Below are 23,129 nucleotides of genomic sequence, written 5' to 3'. Positions count from 1 at the left end.
AACCTATAAAGGCATTTTCCCCATGATATTCCACCAAAATCATCAAAAAACATAGTTCATTTATTTGCTTACCTTTTTTTGTAAATATCCAGATGGGGAATCAAAAGCTGAAGACGCCATCTTGACAATTGAGTAATCATGTTGTCATGAGCTAAAATTAGACAGGTAATAAGCTAAGAACTTCCTTTTATAATGTCATTCATTCAAGTTTAGCTTGTCGCTATCTGAAAATACTTGGTAATAGTTCAGAAACTTCCACAATCATATCATTCCGGTTTAGCTTATACTCTTTAAAAAAAAAAGGTCCACAAAGAGCCAAGCGGCCAATCAGGAGGTCCGCTGGTAGATCACCTGACTGCAATCAACTAAGCACAGAAACGCAGGCTAGTTGGCAATAGGACATTTAATGACCATGTGCTCTGTACAGTTGGTGAGCCCCTCCGTGCTAATAACAAATGTTGACATATGGACACCAGGGTCCTTCTAAACCAAGAATAAATACAAACAATCACCTATCGAATCCACTTTCAATGAAAAAGAACGACAAAAAAAGTGCTGATGTGGCAATATGCCTCTTTGCTACTCAACTCAAAGGCAGCTAAACGGTTAATATGAAGGGAGGCGTGACACATGAAAGTTGAATTGTCTCAGATTTGAAAATAAATAAATAAAAATGACGAGGGAGGAATTGATCGGGGCTTTTTAAAAAGGAAAAAAAAAGCGTAAACGTGTTTGCTTTTGGCAACTCGGGTTCTGTGGAAGCACTGACCAGCAGTCGGGGTGTTAACCAATAGGAAGCCACGATATTGTCGGGTGAGGGGCGGGGTTACGGGTGGGCGTGGCTTTGGGGAGAACGAGTTACTAACAGGAGCAGCCGGCTTCGCTGGACTGCAACTCTTGCGGTTTGTCCAACTTGATGTCAATCACTGAGGGATCATGTTTAGGAAATTCATTTTGTTTTCCAATTAGAGTTGGGAATTCAATTTTTTTTTAACTTTTCGTTACAATGATTGAAAACATTAGACATTTGTTTTTGTTCAATGATTCCAAACATTAAAAAAAAAATGTAAAATCACTTCCTTAAACCACCGCTTGGTGGTGCTGTTTAACCTAAGTTCGACGTACAGCAATACCTTGACATACGATGAATTTGAGATGCGAGTAAAATTCTGAGCAAATATTTACCTTGAGATGCGAGAGGCTGCTTATGATTTCTCGCCATATCCCTGCATTGTATTGAAAAATGTGTTATTTTATTCCTATTCAACATCATAACCGATAGTTATTTGTTACTCTGTTGGTGAATTAGAACCAATAAAAATGTTTTTCCATTGTAATATCCTGTTTTTGGTGTTTTTTCAGAGGGTGGGAACGAATAAAATTATATTTAGATCATTTCTATGGGAAACGTTGATTTGAGATACGAGTAAATCGACATACGAGCTCAGTCATGCATTAAGCTCATATCAAGGTTTTACTGTAATCCAGCTACTTTGCTGGATATATTGCCAACGCAACGATAAAATAAAACAATATACAGTCTTCCCTCGATTATCGTGACTTCACTTATCGCAAATGCATTCTTTGCGATTTTTGGTTATTATTATTTTTTTAAATTTAAAGCTCATCAAAAAAATCAATACAGAAACCGTGATATTCGAGGGATTACTGTATTGTTTTCTGCCTTTTCCCTTTGACATACCTTGAAGGAACTTTTTTTTTAAGGATACTGCCTTCTTTTCCGGCCTCCTGCGCATTCTCCATGCCGGGAAGAGCGGACGCCACGCGGCGGAACAACTGCAACAAAAAGCAACCATTTGCAACGTTGGCTCCGCCGCCATTTTGTCGGCGTTTTTACCTGCTTGACGTTGTGACCCGTCTTGGCGCTGGTCTCGGTGAACATGACGCCCAGCTCTTTAGCCTGCTGCTCGCCTTCCTCTGTGCCAATTTGCCTTAAAAGGCAAACGTCCAAAAGTCATGTCGAGCAGGGGGGGGGACGCGGCGTTCTTGTAGATTTTCTTTCTCACCTCTTGTCGCCCAGGTCGGTTTTGTTGCCCACCAGCATGATGATGACGTCGCTTCCTCTCTCCGTCCGCACGTCGTCGATCCATTTGGACGTCTGCTGGAAGGAATTCAGGTCTGTGGCGAGATGAAAGCGGATTGCATTTGGGGGAGGGGTCAAGCGGACAGGTGGGAGGATTGGTACTCGGACGTTTGGTCGCCGGGCGTTTGGTCCCCGGACGTTTGGTCGCCGGACGTTTGGTCGCCGGACGTTTGGTCGCCGGACGTTTGGTCGCCCGGAAGGTTATTGATAATTACCATTTAAAATTGTTGCTCAAATTCCCTAAATACAAACTGCGAATTATTATTTAGTCATACTTAATGCCCTAGTAATTATTAGGCTAAAGAAAAGCTCCAAATTTCCCATACTTTTATTGTTTTGTTGGAGAACTTGTTAAGACCCTGACTGACGTAGCTTCTTAAAGGTACAACGCATGTACATACAAACTCTTCTACACTCACACGTCGGCTCAGTGAAACTGCTCATGGCCATTGTTGGCTTTTATTGATGCGTAGACCGTGTTGTTTTACCTTGTTTTGTCGTCGGTCTTTTGGTCGCCGGACGTTTGGGTCCAGGCGACCAAACGTCCGGCGACCAAACGTCCGGCGACCAAACGTCCGGCGACCAAACGTCCGGCGACCAAACGTCCGGCGACCAAACGTCCGGCGACCAAACGTCCGGCGACCAAACGTCCGGCGACCAAACGTCCGGCGACCAAACGTCCGGCGACCAAACGTCCGGCGACCAAACGTCCGGTCACGGGGAGGATTTGCCCAAAAAATAAAAAATATAAACCCACTGGTGATGTCGTAGACGACCACGGCCACGGTGGAGTCCCGAATGTAGCTGGGGATGAGGCTCCTGAAGCGTTCCTGTCCCGCCGTGTCCCACAGCTGCAACCTCACCTGCGACCGATTGGTCAATGCGTTTAGCGACCGATCGGTCAACGCATTACGCATTCAGCGACGGCGTCTTACCGTCCGGTCCTCCAGGTACATGGTTTTGGAAAGGAAGTCGATTCCGATCGTGGCCTGGTTAGGAAGGGGGAAAAAAATCATTCCCGTATACTTGGCGGCTTGACGGAGGGTTCGATCCCAGGCGGGTCCTAACTGTGTGGAGTTTGCATGTTCTCCCCAGACTTGCGTGGGTTTTCTGCGGGTACTCTGGTTTCCTCCCACATCCCCAAAACATGCATGCTAGGCTAGCGAGTTGAACACTACAAATCGCTTGGCCCTGGCTATGATTGGTCAGTTATCGATTCAGGGTGTCCCCTGGGATAGGCTCCGGCACCCCTGCAAGCATTGAGGATAAAGCAGTTCAGAAAATGAATGAATGTATGGATTTTTTTCCTCCATCAACCAATATTTAGCCAATGTAATTATATTTTAGCTACAGTTAGATCAGGGGTGTTAGACTCGGTTTGGTTTGCTGGCAGCTTTAACGTCAACTTGATTTCACGTGGGCCGGACCATTTTAGATCTATTTAGATTTTTCTCTTTTTATAAATGGATTAAAAGAACTGGATTAAAAGCCCTGAATATTCAGTTTTTATAGATTTAAAACAATGTTTATTTTAACTTTTTTTATATATTTTTTTAGATTTTACAAAATGATTTTTGAACTAAGAACATTGAAAAAATTGATTAAAAAATTACAAAACAAACACTGTACGAGTCGTACAAACCCCCAAAAAACCTTACAAACACCGTACGACTCGTAGGTTTTCATAAAGAGCAAGCCTTTCCACAATACTGGTGTCCTATATGTGCAATCAGTGGATTGGCGTCAGGTGCTTGTCGTAGCCCAACCCCCGTCGCTTCAAGTTTGTCAGTCAGCTCAGTCGATGCTGGATTTCTTGAGCAAAAAGCTGCCACCACCCAGAGTTGCCCAACCCCCGTCTATTCAACTTCTGGATGGCTTGGATTTACAAGGGTGTCAAACTCGGGTTGGTTCGCGGGCCGTGTTAATGTCAACTCGATTTCATGTGGGCCGGACCATTTTAGATATAATATTTAGATATTTTTTTTTAATTGGATCAAAACCCCTAATTATTCATTTTTTTATAGATATAAAACTGTTTATTTGAACTTTTTTTTCTTAGTAAGGGAAAACATCTAATAATCATTTGTTTTTCATTTCAAATGGAAACCTTTTTTTTAAAATTATATTCAATATTTAAGTAGAAAACCCAAAAATATTTTTTATATATTTATTTTTAGATTTTACAAAATGCTTTTTGACCTAAAAACACCAAAAGAAAAAAATGGATAAAAAATTGCAATCATTGATTTAAAAAGGGGAAAATCAGGAAATATAACATACATACATCTATAATCTTCATTTGGATTTGATCCTAAAACAGAAAGTTGGCACTCATGATTTACTTACTCGGGCCGCACAAAATGATGCGGTGGGCCAGATTTGGCCCCCGGGCCGCCACTTTGACACCTGTGGCTTGGAAAACAAAAAGCTGCCTGGTGTAAATTGTCAAAGCCAGTCCAAGACTTTTTCTGGACCCATTGAAAATGTTGGCCATCAAAACGCAGACTTTTGACCATTTTGACTCATTTAAGAGCACCTTTGTTGAATGATATTTCACCCATTTCATGATAAGCAGCTGTGTATGATGACAATAAAGGCTTTTGATTTGATATAAAGGTGTAGCATCCCATAAGACTAGGCTTTCATTTCAAATTATTCCACAAATTATAGGTTTTCATAAAGAGGAAAGCTTTCCACAATACTAGTGTCCTACATGTGCAATCAGTGGATTGGCGTCAGGTGCTTGTCGTAGCCCAACCCCCGTCGCTTCAAGTTTGTCAGTCAGCTCAGTCGATGCTGGATTTCCTGAGCAAAAAGCTGCCGCCACCCAGAGTGGCCCAACCCCCGTCCATTCAACTTCTGGATGGCTTGGATTACAAGGGTGTCAAACTCGGGTTGGTTTGCGGGCCGCAATAACATCAACTCAATTTCATGTGGGCCGGACCATTTTAGATTTTTTTTAAAATTGGATCAAAACCCCTAAATATTCATTTTTTTATAGATATAAAACTGTTTATTTGAACTTTTTTTTTTCTTAGTAAGGGAAAACATCTAATAATCATTTGTTTTTCATTTCAAATGGAAACTTTTTTTTAAATTATATTCAATATTTAAGTGGAAAACCCAAAATATTTTTTATTTATTTATTTTTCGATTTTACAAAATGCTTTTTGACCTAAAAACACCAAAAGAAAAAAATGATTAAAAAAATTACAATTATTGATTTAAAAGGGGGAAAATCAGGAAATTTAATATACATCTATACTCTTCATTTTAATTTGATCCTAAAACAGAAAGTCGGCACTCATCATTTATTTTCCCGGGCCACACAAAATGATGCGGCGGGCCAGATTTGGCCCCCGGGCCGCCACTTTGACACATGTGAGTTAGATCATGAGTTTTTCATGATAAACGCGCTATAGGAAAAGTATTGGCTATTTTATTTTTTTTAATTGGCATGAGCATGTGAAAATCCCATATGGGTCGACCTTTATTTGAAAGAGCAAAAGTGTTTCCTTTTTCCTTCCTGACGACAAGCGCTGATTGGCTGGCTCATGAATCATTTAACATGTGGTGGTTAAAAATTTACCAAGATCTAATGTGTCGCCTGCCGTTTGTGTGGGCTTCCTATTTTTAACATCTGGGCCACATGGAACCCAAAAACCTTTTATTTTATTTATTTATTTATTTTCAAAAAAGGATCGGTATGACGACATATCGGTGTGCCATTCAAGTTATATTTTTAAAAAAGGATCAACACGATTTGAACATTGGCAGCCAAGGTCTATTTTTTGAAACAAAGTTAAATCAGTCACGATAATAGTAAAGTTGCAGTATTCTGATTCATAATATGTCCAAGTTCCTGTTAAATGCTACATGGGATTAAAATGTCTCCCTTGTGTGAAAGGCAATTTGAACAAGGCTTAGTGAGGTTTATTTTAAGGCTTTTGAAAATGGCGTCTTTTTTTTTTTTACCTGGTACGTGTTGTCGAAGCTGTCGTACATGAAGCGAGTGATCAGCGACGTCTTGCCCACTGCAAAAAAAATGGACAAAATGTGGCGTCAATTGAAGGAAAACAAATAATTGCCGTTAGGGCTGTCACGGTTAATTGACAATTAATCCATAATCACTGTTTTGAGTGGCGGTGAATCGTTGAGGGATGTTGTTGACCTCAGAATTGTTCAAATTTTTTTTTTTTAGTCTTGCGGTGATTGGACATCTAACAGTTAACAGTAAATAATTTCTTATTCATGTTTAAAAGTGGGAAAAAATCCCCTTTTGATCTTTTTTGACAGGCTCAAATTAACAAATTATTTTTAATCAGACTTCTGCGATAAAAAGAGTGAACATCTAGTCAACTCATGGCAGAAATAATTAATAATTAGTCAACGATAAAGTCCAATTTGTGGGCGGCATCCCTAAAGAAAAAAGTCTTCCCATTGGCGACACTTGCAAACTCATTAAGAATGAACATCACCCACCTCTAATGAGCATAGCGAGTGTTTTAATTAAGGAGTCTAATTACTCGCGCCCGCTGTGTGAATCCGCCAGGCACAATGTGATGCGTAGAAAACGAGGCTAATCACGCCGCGCTCCTTTTTTTAATCACCGCATCATCTGAGCTAACTTTAGATAAATGAAGCGGCTGTTATTTTGATTTCAGTCTGCGTTCACGCTAAACCGCTACGCTAGTCGCCAAAATACGTTTCGTTGTTCATACAGACCTTACGTCGCCAAAAGTCAAAGTCAGTGAAACCAAACAACGTGCGATTCAAGTAGAGTAATTTAAAAAAAACAACGTTACAGTTTAAGTTTGTAGATTAAAAATTGGCTGATGTTTGAGGGTGGGCGGAACATCAGTTCTAAACGCGACATCAAAACAATAACTTTTCTCGGTGTTGGTGTTGTTCTGGGATATTATTATCATACCTGTCAACCTCTGCCGATAACTGCCCTTATAAATGATTATGATTCCCCTTACAAACTCCCCAAAAACCTTACAAACACCGTACGGTGTTTGTAAGGTTTTTGGGGGGTTTGTAAGGGGAATCATAATCATTTATAAGGGCAGTTATCGGCAGAGGTTGACAGGTATGTATTATGTGCGTATTAATCATTATATGTATGTGTGGAATATTAATCATTATATGTATATGTGATACATTAATCATTATAAGCAGATGAAAGCTCAGTATAACAAGGACACTTCCCCCCTGCAGCTGGCCCCGAGGACATTTAATTGTTTTGAGGACTATTGACCTGAAAGATCACCGAGTCCCGGGCCGAGGACTGTTGATCGGAGTTCGCAATGAAGATCTGTGAAGGACTCTTAAATTGCTTTGACTTGGATTCCGGCAGATGGCGATAATCGAATCAACTTCCGAAAATACTCGCATATTGTTTAAAAATACTGTCGCTCGGGTCACCTTGTATGAAAATTACTATGTTTACTTGTGCAAATTCTTACGCAGTTGTTTTTGGTTTCCGATCTGATATGCAATTGTCGTTGCAGTTGTTTTTTGACCTTAATTGTGTTATTCGGTTAGCTTATGCAATTGTTTGAATAAAATAACCTTAAGTGTTTTGATTATGTCCGACTAAATGGACAGAAGAGGATGCCTTTCTCCAGAATGCTCCGGTGGCGAGGACGAGCCAGGACCGATTCTCACTTGCAAGTTATCGCTAGATTATGTCTACGATGTCTCTCCTTTTATTAAAGTATATCTATTAATGAACCTATCACTCGGTCACAAATCGTCTTTTAAAATGGGAAAATCTCGGCTTGACCTTTGTGAAACATATTCGAACTAATATCAGACATATTTCATTAATAAATATTTGCCCAATTCACTGAGTAATTAAAGTGCAAAACGTACATGAGGTACATTTTCAGCAGATGCAAAAAATGCAAAAACAACGTCAACTTGTGTCGATATATTTACTACCGGTTGAAAAATGCATGGCAACATCCATGTTAGGCCCGCGCTCAGCTCATGGTTACCCGAGCGACGTTAATGAAATCAAGAGTTCTCGCAGCGAGCAGCGGGATTGGTGTTAAAACTTAATGACTTGGCAAATTCCCATTGACCTTTCAATGGACGGACCCCAGACATTTGCAGTCATTAACTCTTTCAGTGTCACTTGATGATAATGTGGCTCTTTAAATCCTGCTCATGAGTGAATGAGATATGGATGTCAATCACTAGGCCACGCCCCTTAAGGAACTACTTTAAAAAAATATGTATAAGTAGTTTCTTTATGCACTTTCGTAAAATTTGTGTGGAATTTGCATATCGTTTTGTATACAACACTCTTTTTAGTTCCGCATTGTAAAAATTGGACGTCTATGGCTGTCAGTGGCAATTAGTGCTTTAAAGAGGAAATTGTCCGTAGGTGTAAATGATTGTTTGTGGCGGGTCGAGTGACATGACATGAAAAGCACAGTTTTTTGTAATGTACTTTAACGCATCACTGGCATTTGATTTGAATAGGGAAATTTAGTAAACATGGATATGGAATTAAAGCCATAGTTCATCTTAGCTAGCACTGTACTTTCAATAGAGAAAAATGAACAAAACTGAGGTCAACATCCACTGAATAGTAAAGTTGTCAAAGTGTAGCGTCCGAACTTTGGACTTGAAATCTTGACCCGATATAAAAGCTTTGTTGATGGGATGACGTCAGAGTTAAGGAACAAACAAGAATCAAAATGTGGGTCCATTTTGGAGCCCGTCGAACTAAAACAAGCCCCTTTTAAAGAAAAAAAAGCAGAAAAGGTCCCTAATGCCCGAAAAACAACATTTTTAGAGTTGTCCGCTGACACCAAGAAGGGTGTTGCCCGAGTCAACTTGAACTCCGTCCACTGCATCACTCCTGACATCCATTTTGCCTTCTTTTTACCGTCTACGAGCGGATTCCAACACTTTAAAGCATCCAAAAAGACATTATTTCACTATTCAAAACTCACCCTGCATTATTAAGACTTTGCCAGACGCTCACAACGGTCAATTAAAATTCAAATATGACAAGCTAGCTTAAAATGACCACAAATGAACTTGGTGACCGGGCAGGTGCATCGGCATCACGTGCCCCCAGCCCCCTTTCTGGGGGGGTTAATCCAGAACTTTCTCCACAAAAACGTCATGCTTACCACTCTGTTCTCCTAAAAAGACGAGTTTGAATTTCCTTAAAGGGTTTCCAAAGTCACTGGCCATGGACATGTTGACGAAGGAGGAAGAAAAAGGGCGGCCAGTGGACGCCGGAAGGGAGACTGACTCTTTGGCTTTCGTCGCTGCCGGAAGGTGATGAAGATGCCGGAGAGGGAGGGGGGCGTCGGTGTCGCAAAAATTCGGCACTCCCTCGCTGTAGTTAATGTCTTTTATCAACGCTTTTACTTTGTGACGGTGACGGGTCGCCACCAAAAAACACCGTCCGTTAGAGTCCCTACCGGTGCTGGGTGTGGGGCACTCTTTCCTACCCCTCGCAGGCGTCTCGTACAGGAGGCTAGTGCGCACGCGCAGTCGCCGAAGTTGTCCGGGATTCTACGAAGGAGAGCCGAACGCTGAAATGATGTCATGCAACGTGACGTTTCGTTAGGAGTTTAGATACGACAGTTTTTACTTGAAAGACCACCCGGTGAAAGCTTAAAATGTCATTATACTTGTATATAATGACAATAAAAGCATTGAATTTAAAATATAATAATAATAATGATGTTATACAATGAAAATTGCCTATATTGTACATATCCAGACACTAATGCTACTTATATTAGCTAGCATGTAGTATATTGAATGATGCTTTTGCATCCCTATTCTGATCGGTCACTCTTTATTCGCATAAACAGCACATTAAGACTGTTTCAGGCTTTAATGTGACTAGGCAGCTGAACAAGACAGTAAAAAAAATAATAACATTGTCTGACACCTCTAGATTGAGGCATCAACTCAAACCTTCATGTATTATTCACCTATGAAACAATTTACATGACCCAAACTACTAATCTTGGCCACAACGTGATTATCGTACATTTATTAGTAATCAGGCGTAACGTACGGTACGTAGCACCGAAAATCGTGCGATTATAATTCCACGGGTAACTACAAAAACAACCGGTGCATAAAATAAAGAGCGTGCACTTACACAGTATTTCAAAATCACTTAAATATTAAGCTAGCTATACACTTACCAGGCTTGGCATAAGAGGTAGCCTGACAGGAAGTGGTGAACATATTGTACAAGTCCCGCAGAAGCTGTGAGGTATTACCAAATTGTGCTCTTTTGAGCCAGGGTGTTTTATAGCGTCCCGTTAGGCCTCTTGGCGAGATTGTACTCCTGCGTCCGCAACACTTTCCAGCCCAGGATGGCCAGGAGTGCCACGCCCATCACCTTGTAGCCCACGAGCAAGCCCAGATATCTGCAAAAGGGAAAGCTTGAGTCAAGTGGGATAGAAATCAGAACGGGAGGTTTCCGCAGGCGTGGCTTCACCTGTTCCTCAAGACGTCATTGTCGTAGTAGCCGCAGCTGAACTTCTTGCCGCAAACGTGCTTCCACCAGACGCACGACGTGTCGATGGCTGTGCCGAACAGCGCCGGCGCCGGGAGCCATGCTTGACGAGATGCACAAAAATGGCCACCGTTTGTCGACTAATCCAATGTCAAAAGAATCCAAAACTATTTTGCTAGTCAGCTGATCCTGTATGTGTATGGTCTAATTCTCTTTTATTGCGCCTGCCAATCGTAAATCTTTTTATTTATTGTTTTTAAAAGGATTTTTAAGACTGCCGGGATTTACTGACCAATCGGATATCAAATTAATCGACAACTATTTGGCTAGTCGATTGATCTCGGAGAGACATGGTCTAAATCCCTCTTTTTTTGCTCAAGTGTGTTTTAATACTAAATATAGAATGCAGTTTCCAAAATTTCAGTCATTTTTTCCCACTTTTAGCACATTCTCCACAGGCTTCACACTATCTTGTTATCCTTTGCACACAATTATAACTATAGGGGCCATATTGTTTGTTAAAAATAAAATACTGTTGAACAAGCATTGGACCCATGTTCCCTCTAATTTTTTGTTTGTCTGGGCAGAAAGACAACCTCCCTGAGCACACTGAGTACCGGTGTGAGCAACATCATCATTGCTCGCTATGGGCACACACCAGTATCACACCTGCCATAAGCAGGTGTATGTCTACTAAACATAAATGATTTAGTAATAATAAAATGTATTGATTAATATCTATGAATGGGCGGCCCGGCGGATGAGTGGTTCGCGCGTCGGCCTCACAGCTAAAAAAATAAATTAAAAAAAAATAAACAAAATGGGATTTTATTTTGTGCGCTCCATATGATTTGCTGTGCGCAGAGAAGACGAGAGTAGTGCGCAATTGCGCACGCGCAAAGCTTAGAGGGAACATTGCATTGGACCCATGCATGTTTCTTTTAGTATAAGTACAATATTTTTTAGGATAACAGAATTAGTTAAAAATCTTGACAGTAAAATCTATATCAGATTCGAATTATGTACTAAAAAATGTACTCTGTGACTCAATTCAGTAAAAAGTAGTGTTACCCATTTTGTGGCAGATCTTTGACTGACAATTTTTAAACTTACCCAAAAGCCTGAGTAGTAAAAACTGAACCCCGATGGCAAATGACTTCTCTTCTGACGGCACGCTTCTAAATAGGACAATAAAAGTCAAGGTTAGTCATTCAGATGATGACTTAATTAAAGTTGGTGCCAGGGAACGCCCACCTTAGCAGCATCATGTACATGGGATTGTGGGTGAGGCATGCGATCAACGCCCCTGCCGACAGCACCAGGATGAACGGAAGCAGGAAGTGGCCGCACTGGTTGGGGCAGGGCGACGGCCGTGCTTCTTTCTGGTCGCCCGACACGCACTTGCAGTTGGTGTACAGCTAATGAAAAAAGCATGTGAGATGTTTTTTATTAACTCAGCATCACGCACCACTTGTTTTTTGACAGTGGCTTGCTAGAATGAAAAATGTGTCTGGGCAAGAAAGCTGCAGCACAGAGAAAAACAATGAGGAAATATTATATTAAAAAATGAGTGTGTGTGGGGGCTTGTTTTTGAAACCAGGCGTACTCTCAGTGAAAACCGGAGGGTCTTAAAGACATAAATGGGGTGTTTTTTGTTGTTGTTGGTATTGTTGTTAAAGCCATTTTCGGTTTCCTGCATTTCTACAGAAAAGCAACATACAGTCATAAATCTTTACGAATGCCTCTAGGTTCGAATGTTTCAGGTTACAAATTTTTTATAGGCAATTGAGTAACTTGAGATAGGAAAAAGATCCAAGTTACGAAATCCCCCCAAAAGTACATGCATTTCCTTATCCGTCGTTTTATTTTGAATTCCCCTAATTAAAAACCGTACAAATCTAACGTGGCACATATTTTCACACACACATACAATTTTCTCTACTGTTTCCTCACATCTTTCACACAAAATTGGGACACTGACGAATTTTGAAGGGTTTAGTTGGTAATGAATTAGACAATTTACATATCAAGTACACCTCTACTTACGAAATTTTCAAGTTACGAAAAAAGTTTTGGAACCAATTAATTTCGTAAGTAGAGGTATGACTGTATAAAGTTGTTATTATTTTATGTGAATGGGTGACTTCTTACCTGAATGACGTGCGAGATATTTGGGCTTCTAGTGAAGGTGGTGCACCCAGCATGACAGGGAGAAATATACTCCACGCCGTCGGAACCGCATACTGGGTTGAAGGTGCCGGAGAGGCACGAGCAGTTTGCGTAGCACGTGGATAGAGAACTGCATAAAAAAGATTATGGTGAAAAAAAAAAAAAAAACTTTGCCTGGAATGTCACTGTATTTAAGGACTATAAGACACGCTATGATTAACATGCTATGCTAGAACTATCGCGGAAAGATGTTAGCCCTGGGTTCATCAAGGGAGCCAAGAAGTCACGCTAAAGCAGATTTAACATTTTTCTTCATAATTTCAGCCAGCTGTGTTTTAAATTTAACAACTTTTTGGTTTCAAATTGCCTGTAAAAACACCAATAGTACTTGTGACCGTGACCGGACGTTTGGTCGACCGGACGTTTGGTCGACCGGACGTTTGGTCGACCGGACGTTTGGTTGCTGGGTTTGCTCGCTGTCAAATTATGACAGAGAAATTACTGTTGATATTTTGATATTAGATATTTAGATATTAAACTCACTCTCTCTCTCGTGATTATAATTTTGAGAGCTGGTTTCAACAGTAACAACCCGGCAACCAAACGTCCGTTCTACCAAACGTCCGTTCTACCAAATGTCCGTTCTACCAAACGACCGTTCTACCAAACGACCGTTCTACCAAACGTCCGGGAACCAAACGTCCGGGGACCAAACGTCTTTTGACAAAACGTCCGAGTACCACTTGTGACACTGTTTGCGTCCAATCAAATCTTTCCGAGTAACAATTTAAGACGTTTGTGTTGTTCTGATCCAATTTAAACATAACCATGCGATAAATATTTGTTGATGCATCCTCACCTGTGCGGTCCACCGTAAGCCACTTTGTTCGTGGAGCATCCCATGAAAAAGAGCGGAACGCACATCAGCGTGGAGACGCTCAACATGATCACGGAGAAGCGCGGGATGTTCTTCCGTGACATTCCCGTCCTCTTCATGACTAGGCCGCCCGCGAGCATACCCACCGCCACGGCCGGAAGATTCACCGCACCTGGAAGCGTTTACAGTCAACTCCAGGTGGCGCGAACTTGGCCGAGGGCGGGGCGGGGGGCGACACCCACCGACTAACATGGCGCTGTACGCGGCGGAGGAGCTGTATTGGCGCTCCAGGAATTTGTTGAGGAAGGTGGAGAGGCCGGCGATCACCGAGGAGAAACAGCACTGGGCCAGGATGAGGATCAGGAAGAATGGACTCAGGAGAAGGTGGAAGAACATCTTGGGAAACACTGAAAAAAATAAATTAAAATATAAATAAAATTCGGTGACCGTAACTCAAAATGTTCTGACTTTTTTTTTTAAATCATGGTGTCAAATATTCTGTGTCCTTAAAATGTTTTACAGCATGTTGCCATTTTCATTGAGAAATGTAGCACAAAACGACACCCAGTGGACAAAAGTAGCAACTGCTTCTTAATAGGAAAACAAGTGTGTTCATAAATGTTTAAATATCTATTTCTAGTTGAAATTATTTTTAAAATGTTAATATACATTCACTGTCTTGTACAGTGCCACTGGTGATAATATAAATTAATGTGATTATACATTTAATTTTGAAAAATCATTTTTTGTGTTTTTATGGAATACTATTTCTGTACTGTTATTTTTTATAGATATATTTTTGAACATTTTTATTCACATACTTTTTAAGAAGTCGTACAAGGTGACACGAGGCTTCTTGAAGTCCACACTGGGTTGCCTTAAAATCATCTGGAAACAAGTGGAAAATTATAATCAAGATTGGCAGTGAATATATACAATTTTACGGCTTCCAGGAGGGAACTTACTATATTTCCAGCAAAAATCGCATTTAAAAAATGTCCATTTGCATTTTCAGTTCATTTGGCATTGTGTATGTAGTGCAGGGGTAGGGAACCTATGGCTCGGGAGCCACATGTGGCTCTTTCGATGGGTGCATCTGGCTCTTCGCTAACCTGTGAGCTAAAATATGGAACCCGCTGGTGACAGAACTGAGATACTACGTCCAGTGCTGCTTTAGTCTTCTTTTTTTGAATTAGACTCTGCTAGAATGCATAAGAATGTTGTCAAAAGTATTCTTTTTTTCCACTTTAAAAGTGGTGAAATTACTAAAATAAAAGACACCAATTTACATGTATTTTGACTTTTAAATTCGGAGTATGGCTCTCAATGAATAACATTAGAAAATATGAATTGTTTATGGCTCTCTTCGTCAAAAAAGGTTCCCGATCCCTGATGTAGTGAATTCTGTAAATATGTAGTGACGAGGTCCAGCCGGTAGGTGGCGACAAATTGCATGAAATGCACTCACCCGCCCCTCTGAAGGCATTGAGCGAGGGAAGAAGAAGTACGGCAGGGAGGTGAGTGCCAGGCAGGCTGATGTGATGAGAAGGCCCATCCACCAGGCGCCTACCCAGCGGGGGTCGCCTGGCCTTAACGTCTGATCCATGGCGCTGTCTGCAGGGGAGGTACACGAACTTTCAATGGCACTGGCATCCAAAACATTTGAACTTGTAATTGGCTTTTTTCATCCATCCAATTTGAATTTAAATGTGTTCTTCATTTTTAGTCGTCCAACCCATTCTAACTGGAAAGCTGGTGGGGAATGAACCTTTGACCATTCGTTGCCAAACTTCTCCCCTAGAACGGATTGGACGTCTAAGCGCCCGTCAACGAGCTAAAAAAAAAAAATCCTGTTGTTACCCGAAGCGATTTTGTCCACGTCCACATTGATCCCAAGCATGAGCGAGCACAGCAGGAAGCCAAAGGCAGGCCCGAACACGGAAACGGCAAACAAGATGGCTGCAAAAGAAAAGAAAAGAAGTCACAAATGTTTAATGTTATGGTTTTGGCAACACTAAGGGCGGTTTACACAGTGGGGGAAAAAAACGCAAAAAGGGTATATACTAAAATTGCGTGTGCGGTCGTTTGGTCGCCGGTCTTTTGGTCGCGGTCTTTTGGTCGCCCGGACCCAAAAAATGGGCGACCAAAAGACCGGCGACAAAACAAGGTAAAACAACACGGTCTATGCATCAATAAAAGCCAACAATGGCCCTGAGCAGTTTCACTGAGCCGACGTGCGAGTGTATAAGAGTTTGTATGTACATGCGTTGTCCCTTTAAGAAGCTACGTCAGTCAGGGTCTTAACAAGTTCTCCAACAAAACACAATAAAAGTACGGGAAATTTGGAGCTTTTCTTTAGCCTATTAATTAATAGGGCATTAAGTATGACTAAATAATAATTTGCAGTTTGTCTTTAGGGAATTTAAGCAACGATTTAAATGGTAATTATCAATAACCTTCCGGGCGACCAAATGACCGAGTACCCTAAAATTGCCAGGAATGACTTGGCTAAGTCAGGTTCACAGCGCTTCTCCACATAGTCTTTGATTTTTACAAAAAAACAACAACAAGACTCTCAAATTTCACCTACGCCTGGTGTGTAAGGGTCAGCGTACTATTCAAAACACGCCGCGTACTAAGAACCTGCTTCCTATTCTTGGTACAGATCAGGATAGGTCACGCGTAGATTGTTCAATAAGATCAACAGAGAACCACCGCGGGGCCGTTCACCTATGTAGAGCGGCGAGTTCCCCGGTTCGGCGAAGTCGTCGATGTAGGAGATGCCGAAGGGCTGCATGGGCACGGAACCCACGCCGAACAGCAGCTGGGCGGCGGCCATGAGCACCCATAGAGTGTGGGTGTCGGCCAACCGCCTGCTGTCGTCGCGCCCGCAAGCCTCCAAAGCGCTGGAGTTTCTCTGCGTGTCACAAACGTCCTCAGGCTCTGGACAGACAAGAAGATTTGAAGATTCATTCACGGGGGTGCCGGAGCCTTATCCTAGCTAACTACGTGCAGGCGGGGGACACCCTGAAATGGAGGCCAGGCACAGCGAGGTAAAAAAATCAATCACACATACGTATGGACAATTTAGAGCATGGGGTGTCAGTCTTTTTCTATTTTTCATTTTTAAAGCAACTCTGGTTTGTCTACTATCGTCAATAGAAGGCAATAAGTTCAAATACTTAATTAGTTGGGGTTTTTTCTTCATAATATTGCAGTTTGGTCTCTACAGAAATGAAGGTCATTTTAATTTCCTGAAATTTCCTGAACAAGAATGGTGATGAACTGATTTTCATGACAGATAAAGCATACCCAAAGGTGAATTTCCTTGTAATGACTACAAAAGATGAGCTGGAGTGTTTAAGTAAGATATTTCGATAAGCCACCCCAAGCAAGGAAACATTTATTAGATGAGTCACTTAATTTGAAGGAAATTAGTTTAGCTCTTTGCATTTTTCTCCTTCAACGTAAGCAGACCAGGGATGAAAACACGTGGCTCTCGAGCTGCATGCGGCTGTTTGTTCCTTATCATATTTTGTGTAAACTGTGCCTCTTTGCCTCGTTTCATGTTTCTCTTATTTTTGAGTCTCTCTTAAAACAGACTCAAATTCATCAGGCCCCATTAAAAACAAAATTAAAAATTATATTTAAAAAATAATTTGGCAGATTGGATTTTTTTATGCTGTAGGGCAGGGGTGTCAGACTCGGGTTGGTTCGCGGGCCGCTTTAACGTCAACTTGATTTCACGTGGGCCGGACCATTTTAGATAGAATATTTAGATTTTTTTTAATAAATGGATTAAAAGAACTGGATTAAAAGCCCTGAATATTCAGTTTTTTAATAGATCTAAAACAATGTTTATTTTAGCTTTTTTTTTTTTAAATATTTTTAGATTTTACAAAATGATTTTTGAACTAAAAACACAGAAAAAATGATCAAAAAATTACAATTATTGATTTAAAAGGGGGAAAATCAGGAAATTTAATCTACATCTATACTCTTCATTTTAATTTAATCCTAAAACAGAAAGTCGGCACTCATGATTTACTTTCCCGGGTTACACAAAATTCTGCGGCGGGCCAGATTTGGCCCCCGGGCCGCCACTTTGACACATGTGCTGTAGGGTCAGCCCTATTATAACTACCTTTTTTTCCTTCAGTGCTGAGTCCTAGTAGCAAGAGTGGCTCCCGTTTACGAGTTTTAGCGTGGATTTTCACATTTTTATGAACTTCAAAAATAAATACATTTTTATATAATTAATAGCAGGAAAAAAATTGCAAAGAAGTGAATTCGCGATAATTGAGGGAAACTGTATAGGCTATATTTTTAGTGTGATTTATGATTGTTATTCCCATTTTTTGGCTAGTGTGACTTATAGTCTGAATAAAAAAACCGTATTAGTCGCAGGCCCAGTCAAACTATGAAAAAAAGAGCAACTTATAGTCCGGGAAATACGTAAATGGCCTCTTGATTAAAGACAATTTATAAGCGAGTTGTTGCGTTCATGCTCTTACTCAGGGTGACCGAGTCGTACTCGTACGGGCTGGACAGGAAGTGCGGCAACGCCAGCACGACGGCGCTGACGGCCATCAGCAAGCCGCCGACGCCGATTAAGCGAGGCCGGTGCACCCGATTCCCAAAGTAGCTCAGGAAAACAATCAAGACGCAGTTGCTCACCTGGAAACGCAGAGGGAAAGTCGGAATGCCGTTTTGACTGGGACGCCGCCCAGTTGTGCCAGCGCCTGGAACGCATTTTAGCTTACCTCGTGCAGGGAGGAAAGCGTTCCAGCGGAGTAGCTGCTGAGGCCGTAGCGCCTCTCCACCGTGCTGAGGGTGCTTTTGAAGTAGGAACTGTAAAGCAGTTGCGAGAATTGCAGCAAACCGTGACACAGCACGAAACCCTAAAAAAAGAAACATGGAGAACGGTACATTCAGTTCAGGATTGGAGGACATTTTGGCTTCACAATTTCTTTAAAATGGAGACTGATCTTCTATTTGTCATGAATAATATGTACTAATGGTACAAATTGATTAGATAAGATATAATATACCTGTCAACCTCGACCAATCACTCCCCTTGTTCTGATTTCAAGTCCCCTTATTAAAAAAAAAGTACAAATGCAACGCAGCACATATTTACTCACTTTAAAATTTTCTCCAAAGTGGATGTGGTGCCCAATCGGTAAGTGGACTTTTTGTATTGGATTGGATAACTTTATTCATCCCGTATTCGGGAAATTTAATTGAGACAGTAGCAAGAGGGTGATTAGACAACAACAAAGCAAAAGCACAAAGTACAAAGCAATTCAAAGTAAATGGGATCATTAAGAATCACCAAGTCAAATCATTAAGACAGAAAAGCAGCAAAAACACAAGACGAGCAAGAGTGGACGGAGCTACCGCCGCCAGCTGCCGCTTGAACGGCGCCATCTTGGTTGCGGTAGCTAAAACGTAAAAGTATGCACTAAATTCAAGATTCTGTAGATGTTGCTGTATGACGCTGACAGCTTGACGGTCTGGGTACATTGCTTGCTGACGCGCTATATTTATATATCGTGAAAAGGGCGGAAATGACTGAGCATATCATGCTCAAAGCATGACAACATTAGCAATCGACGGTGATGTTTTCGTCTGCGACCAGTGACCGAGACGATCCGGATTAGATCCAAAATGGGTAAAACCAGATACCAAAACCAGTACTTAAAAAAATCCTGTATAAAAGTTGTTATGTACGCACGCATACATAATTTGAAATAATCTAAAAACTTTAAAAAATGCAGGAAAAACTTCTAAGTTGGCAGGTATTATAATGTATTTCACATTTTAAAAATATACATATATATTCTGATGAAATTTGAGTAACTGTGTTTCCAACGGGATTCAAAAGTGTCAAGCGGCGAAAATGAACAAATGATTGAATGACGCGGACAAGTGGCAAAGCGCCATTAAGTCGTTGTCGGGACACCTTTTGTCGATTCTTTAAGTGTTTTGATGAGAGATGTGAGCCGATAAGCGTCGTCTTTGTTTCAACACGCTTCCAACCTGCTGCGACGAGAAGAATGGAGGGAAGTTTGCACTCCCGTTTCAAACGCTTCCATTCCGAGGGACGCTACCCTGATGGGGCCGTAGATTTCCGCATTGTTATTGTTGCTCTTTTAAGATCATTTCTATTTGATGAGAGAAAACGTGATGAAGGAAATGCACAAACATTCCCAAGATAGATTACGGAATTCACTCCCTTCATTGTGAGGAGTACATGAAAGAGTTTGGCTAAACAATAGTTTACATATCATCCCCACATTTATAAGTACCATTCTATTCCATTTTATATATATATTAGTGTCTCATTTACTTTTTTTTCTTTAAATAAGAGTTTTTTTTAAATAGAAAGAGCAAAAATAAACCCACTTTTCAATGGTTTTCTTATTTTTTTTAGCCATTAGTTCAAATTGAAAAAATATATAGCAAATATTTATTTTATGTCTGTATTCGTTAATTGAAAACAAAATACTCTGAAAAAGCAAAAATAAGTCACTTTTCAATGGTTTTCTTATTTTTTATCCATTAGTTCAAATAGAAAAAAATATATAGCAAATATTTATTTTATGTCTGTATTCGTTAATTAAAAACAAAATACTCTGATAGCTGTAGTCCTCAAAGAAAGTATGAAATGCTTCTAATTTGGGAAACAATTAATGATTCTGAAAATCTGAAAAATGATTAAATCTCATTATTCTTGTATAATGACAATAAAACCATTCAATTCAATTTAAATCACATAAAATACAGTCCAACTTTTTTTTTAAACAGAATGACCATCTGTGGCAGCCCTAATTAGTTGTGACCAGGTTAGAAAGAAATATAAATAAACGCAGATTTGAAACTGATTTAAAAAACAACAACAACATACACTACACGTCAATCAATTGGATTGGAAGTCACAAGATGTTTTTAGCGGGCGTCGTCTATGCGCTATCAGCCAAGTGTATCGATATCAATCTTTCACTGCCTTTTGTATTCCACAACGGCGAGGACGGAAACGTCCTCGAAGAATCTGTGTTGCAATCCATTTCCATGTGTGCTGAATGAACATTATGTTCCGGAGCCAAGAAGATAGATTTGTTATGAAGTGTTATTCATAGGTGCACAAGGAGATGTGTAAACAAATGTTACCGTGCAGAAGGGCATCCACTAACTGCACAACTCCCATTGGTAAGGTTTAAAACCGCAGTTGTGAAAGAATTACGCCGAGTAACAACAAAATAATAGACGTCGCATCGGTTTAGTGTAAGCAGTTTGAATTCGGTAGCGATTGGGCATAAATGTCAAAACTGAGTTAGTGTTTATCTGGAAAATCTAGTTAAAAAATAGACGGTTTTATACCAAAATAGCAACGCTATTGTTTTAGGTTACCAGCAGAGTGGTGAAATTAATTTGGTTGTTTTGCACAGATATCTCTGTTGCAGTGTTATATAGATTTATTAATATACTATAAAAATGAGAATTGGTATAATGTATGCAGGGTTCTCCCAGCACTTTATAAGCCTGGTGGCATGCCAGGTTAAAACAAAGTTAGCAAAGAAAGTATAAAAAATACACATTTTTAATGTTTTAATCACGGCTGGGGATACGGTGAAAGCGCTATGGCGACATCTTATGGTGAATATGTGAAAAAAAAATTGCAATGATTATCATTTGTTCATTTGTATTTACATTTTAGAGACTGCATTTTATTTTGTATGACTCAGTTATACAAAGCTTTACGGAGATATATTATTAATGTATGCTCACAAAGAATGTTTTTGAAAGTAGTTTCAATGTTTTACTGTTTGGACACATGTTGGAACCTACCTGTTATATAATATAGTAGCTCAGAATTAACTCAGTCTGCCATTGACGACCATAGACGTCCAATCCATTCGTTCTCTCGCCTCTTACAGCCAAAATGTATTGCCCAATGGCACAGAAAGAGAAACATTCACAGCCAGTCTTCCTTGTTTAAATCAATTGGACGTCTACCGTTGTCAATGGCAGCAAGTTATACATACGTACTTTTTCGATTAAAGAAAAACAACCTTACCAGTAAACCTACAATGTATTTTAACATCGTACAAAATGTGTCAACTTATGAGAAATGTTGGGAGTATTTTATGGTGCTATTTATAAAATGTTTGTGAACCTTTGTCCGATAGATACACAAAGTCTACTCATTGAAATGAAGGCAACATGATACAAGAAATATTAACTTAATTTCACTGATTAGTATGGAGTAAATTGTAATAATAATTTACTCAAGACAAAGTGTAACAAGTTTAAAGCTATTACCACGTCAATATCTATGCACGACACATGTAAACAGTTACAATGCATGTGGTTAAAAAAAAGAGTAAAGTATAAAAGGGATTGAAATTGTTTATGGGAGTTGACATGTTTCAACCTTACATTTGATATTCAAAAACGTTAACCTACAAATGAAATATATTATTAGTAACAAGTCTCATATTCATTTCTAGTGATAAAAAACGATAATTTGCCGTGATTCCATCGAGTGGCGTTTTTTTTACTATTAGCATAATGGGGAAACTCGCCCACCTGTTCAGTTGACAGCACATTCAAGAAAAAAAACATAGGTTTTACTACAATAAAGTTCATTAAGCTGGTTCGAATAATAAAGTTAATTTCTACCTTAATACTGCGGAACATTTCGGCCTCCCTCTTGTGTGCCTCTTCGTGTCTTTGTTGGATTGAAGTCAAATGAGCCGTGTGTGGGAGCGTTTGTGGATTGTGGTTTACCAGTGCGCATGCGCGGTGCATTTTCATTTTCCCTCCGGTTAGGGGTAATGTGTGACGTCACCGTACAACCTGTGCCTGCCACTTGAGTCATAAAAGTTTCGAATTTATGGTTACTCCTTTTTTTTTATCCCGAGGGCACGCTCAAGTGCGTCAATTTAAATCAATAAATATTTTTAATAAAATATTTGAGAATTAAAAATGACCTTGGTCGGCAGTTATTTTCGGCCAATTAGCATGAGGTGGTGGCTAATGATAGGAAGCTAGTGCGAACAGTTGTGAATGGAATAGGCTAACAATTCAAAAAGTAATTTTTGTTATTGGTGTAAAAAAACGTCCCAAATTAACGCAATAAGGGGAACTTATCCTTCTTGAATGCTATGATATGCATTAAATGTGGGAAGTGACTAAGAGTCAATGGGAGGTTTTATTCCCCTGATGAGCAATGTTGCGTAAATTTTCACGAGTTTTTTGGTGTAGTTCACTTTTCTCCAGTATTCTAAAAAAGTCTTTAGTTAAAAAAAATAGGTGGAAAACAACATTCTCTTTGGGGGTTTTACACAAACTCTTATTTAAGACAGTTTTTCAAGTGAGATAGGAAATTCTTAGGAAAGAAAACATTTACCTGAATTCATGAAGTTGTTGGTGAAAAAAGTCAGATCAGAGTCTAAAGAGAAATATGT

At 40.1% G+C, this 23,129-nt stretch overlaps 2 protein-coding genes across 3 annotated transcripts; both read right to left on the bottom strand.

The window, feature by feature from the left end:
- Positions 1-385: 385 nt before the first annotated feature.
- rab6ba (RAB6B, member RAS oncogene family a) lies at positions 386-10,451 on the bottom strand. 2 transcript variants are annotated; one of them, XM_077607728.1, is made up of 9 exons: positions 10,294-10,451; positions 9,256-9,646; positions 6,080-6,138; positions 3,040-3,093; positions 2,862-2,967; positions 2,028-2,139; positions 1,859-1,952; positions 1,731-1,797; positions 386-926 (listed from the first exon to the last, which is right to left on the bottom strand). In XM_077607728.1, exons 1-9 carry the CDS (start codon positions 10,303-10,305, stop codon positions 862-864), a joined length of 960 nt encoding a protein of 319 aa, XP_077463854.1. In that variant the 5' UTR covers positions 10,306-10,451; the 3' UTR covers positions 386-861. The 2 variants fall into 2 exon arrangements, with proteins under 2 accessions (XP_077463854.1, XP_077463855.1); XM_077607729.1 differs by lacking the exons at positions 9,256-9,646; positions 10,294-10,451 and adding an exon at positions 9,073-9,181.
- Positions 9,960-23,016, bottom strand: slco2a1 (solute carrier organic anion transporter family, member 2A1). Its single transcript, XM_077607730.1, has 14 exons — positions 22,342-23,016; positions 18,420-18,557; positions 18,171-18,333; positions 16,387-16,599; positions 15,517-15,615; positions 15,125-15,270; positions 14,478-14,544; positions 13,899-14,063; positions 13,639-13,828; positions 12,762-12,909; positions 11,865-12,028; positions 11,724-11,788; positions 10,593-10,713; positions 9,960-10,521 (listed from the first exon to the last, which is right to left on the bottom strand). Exons 1-14 carry the CDS (start codon positions 22,474-22,476, stop codon positions 10,401-10,403), a joined length of 1,935 nt encoding a protein of 644 aa, XP_077463856.1. The 5' UTR covers positions 22,477-23,016; the 3' UTR covers positions 9,960-10,400.
- Positions 23,017-23,129: the final 113 nt, after the last annotated feature.

Source organism: Stigmatopora argus, chromosome 8 (genome assembly GCF_051989625.1).
Source record: "Stigmatopora argus isolate UIUO_Sarg chromosome 8, RoL_Sarg_1.0, whole genome shotgun sequence".
Taxonomy (NCBI): domain Eukaryota; kingdom Metazoa; phylum Chordata; class Actinopteri; order Syngnathiformes; family Syngnathidae; genus Stigmatopora; species Stigmatopora argus.
This window is presented reverse-complemented; position numbering and strand designations above follow the sequence as displayed.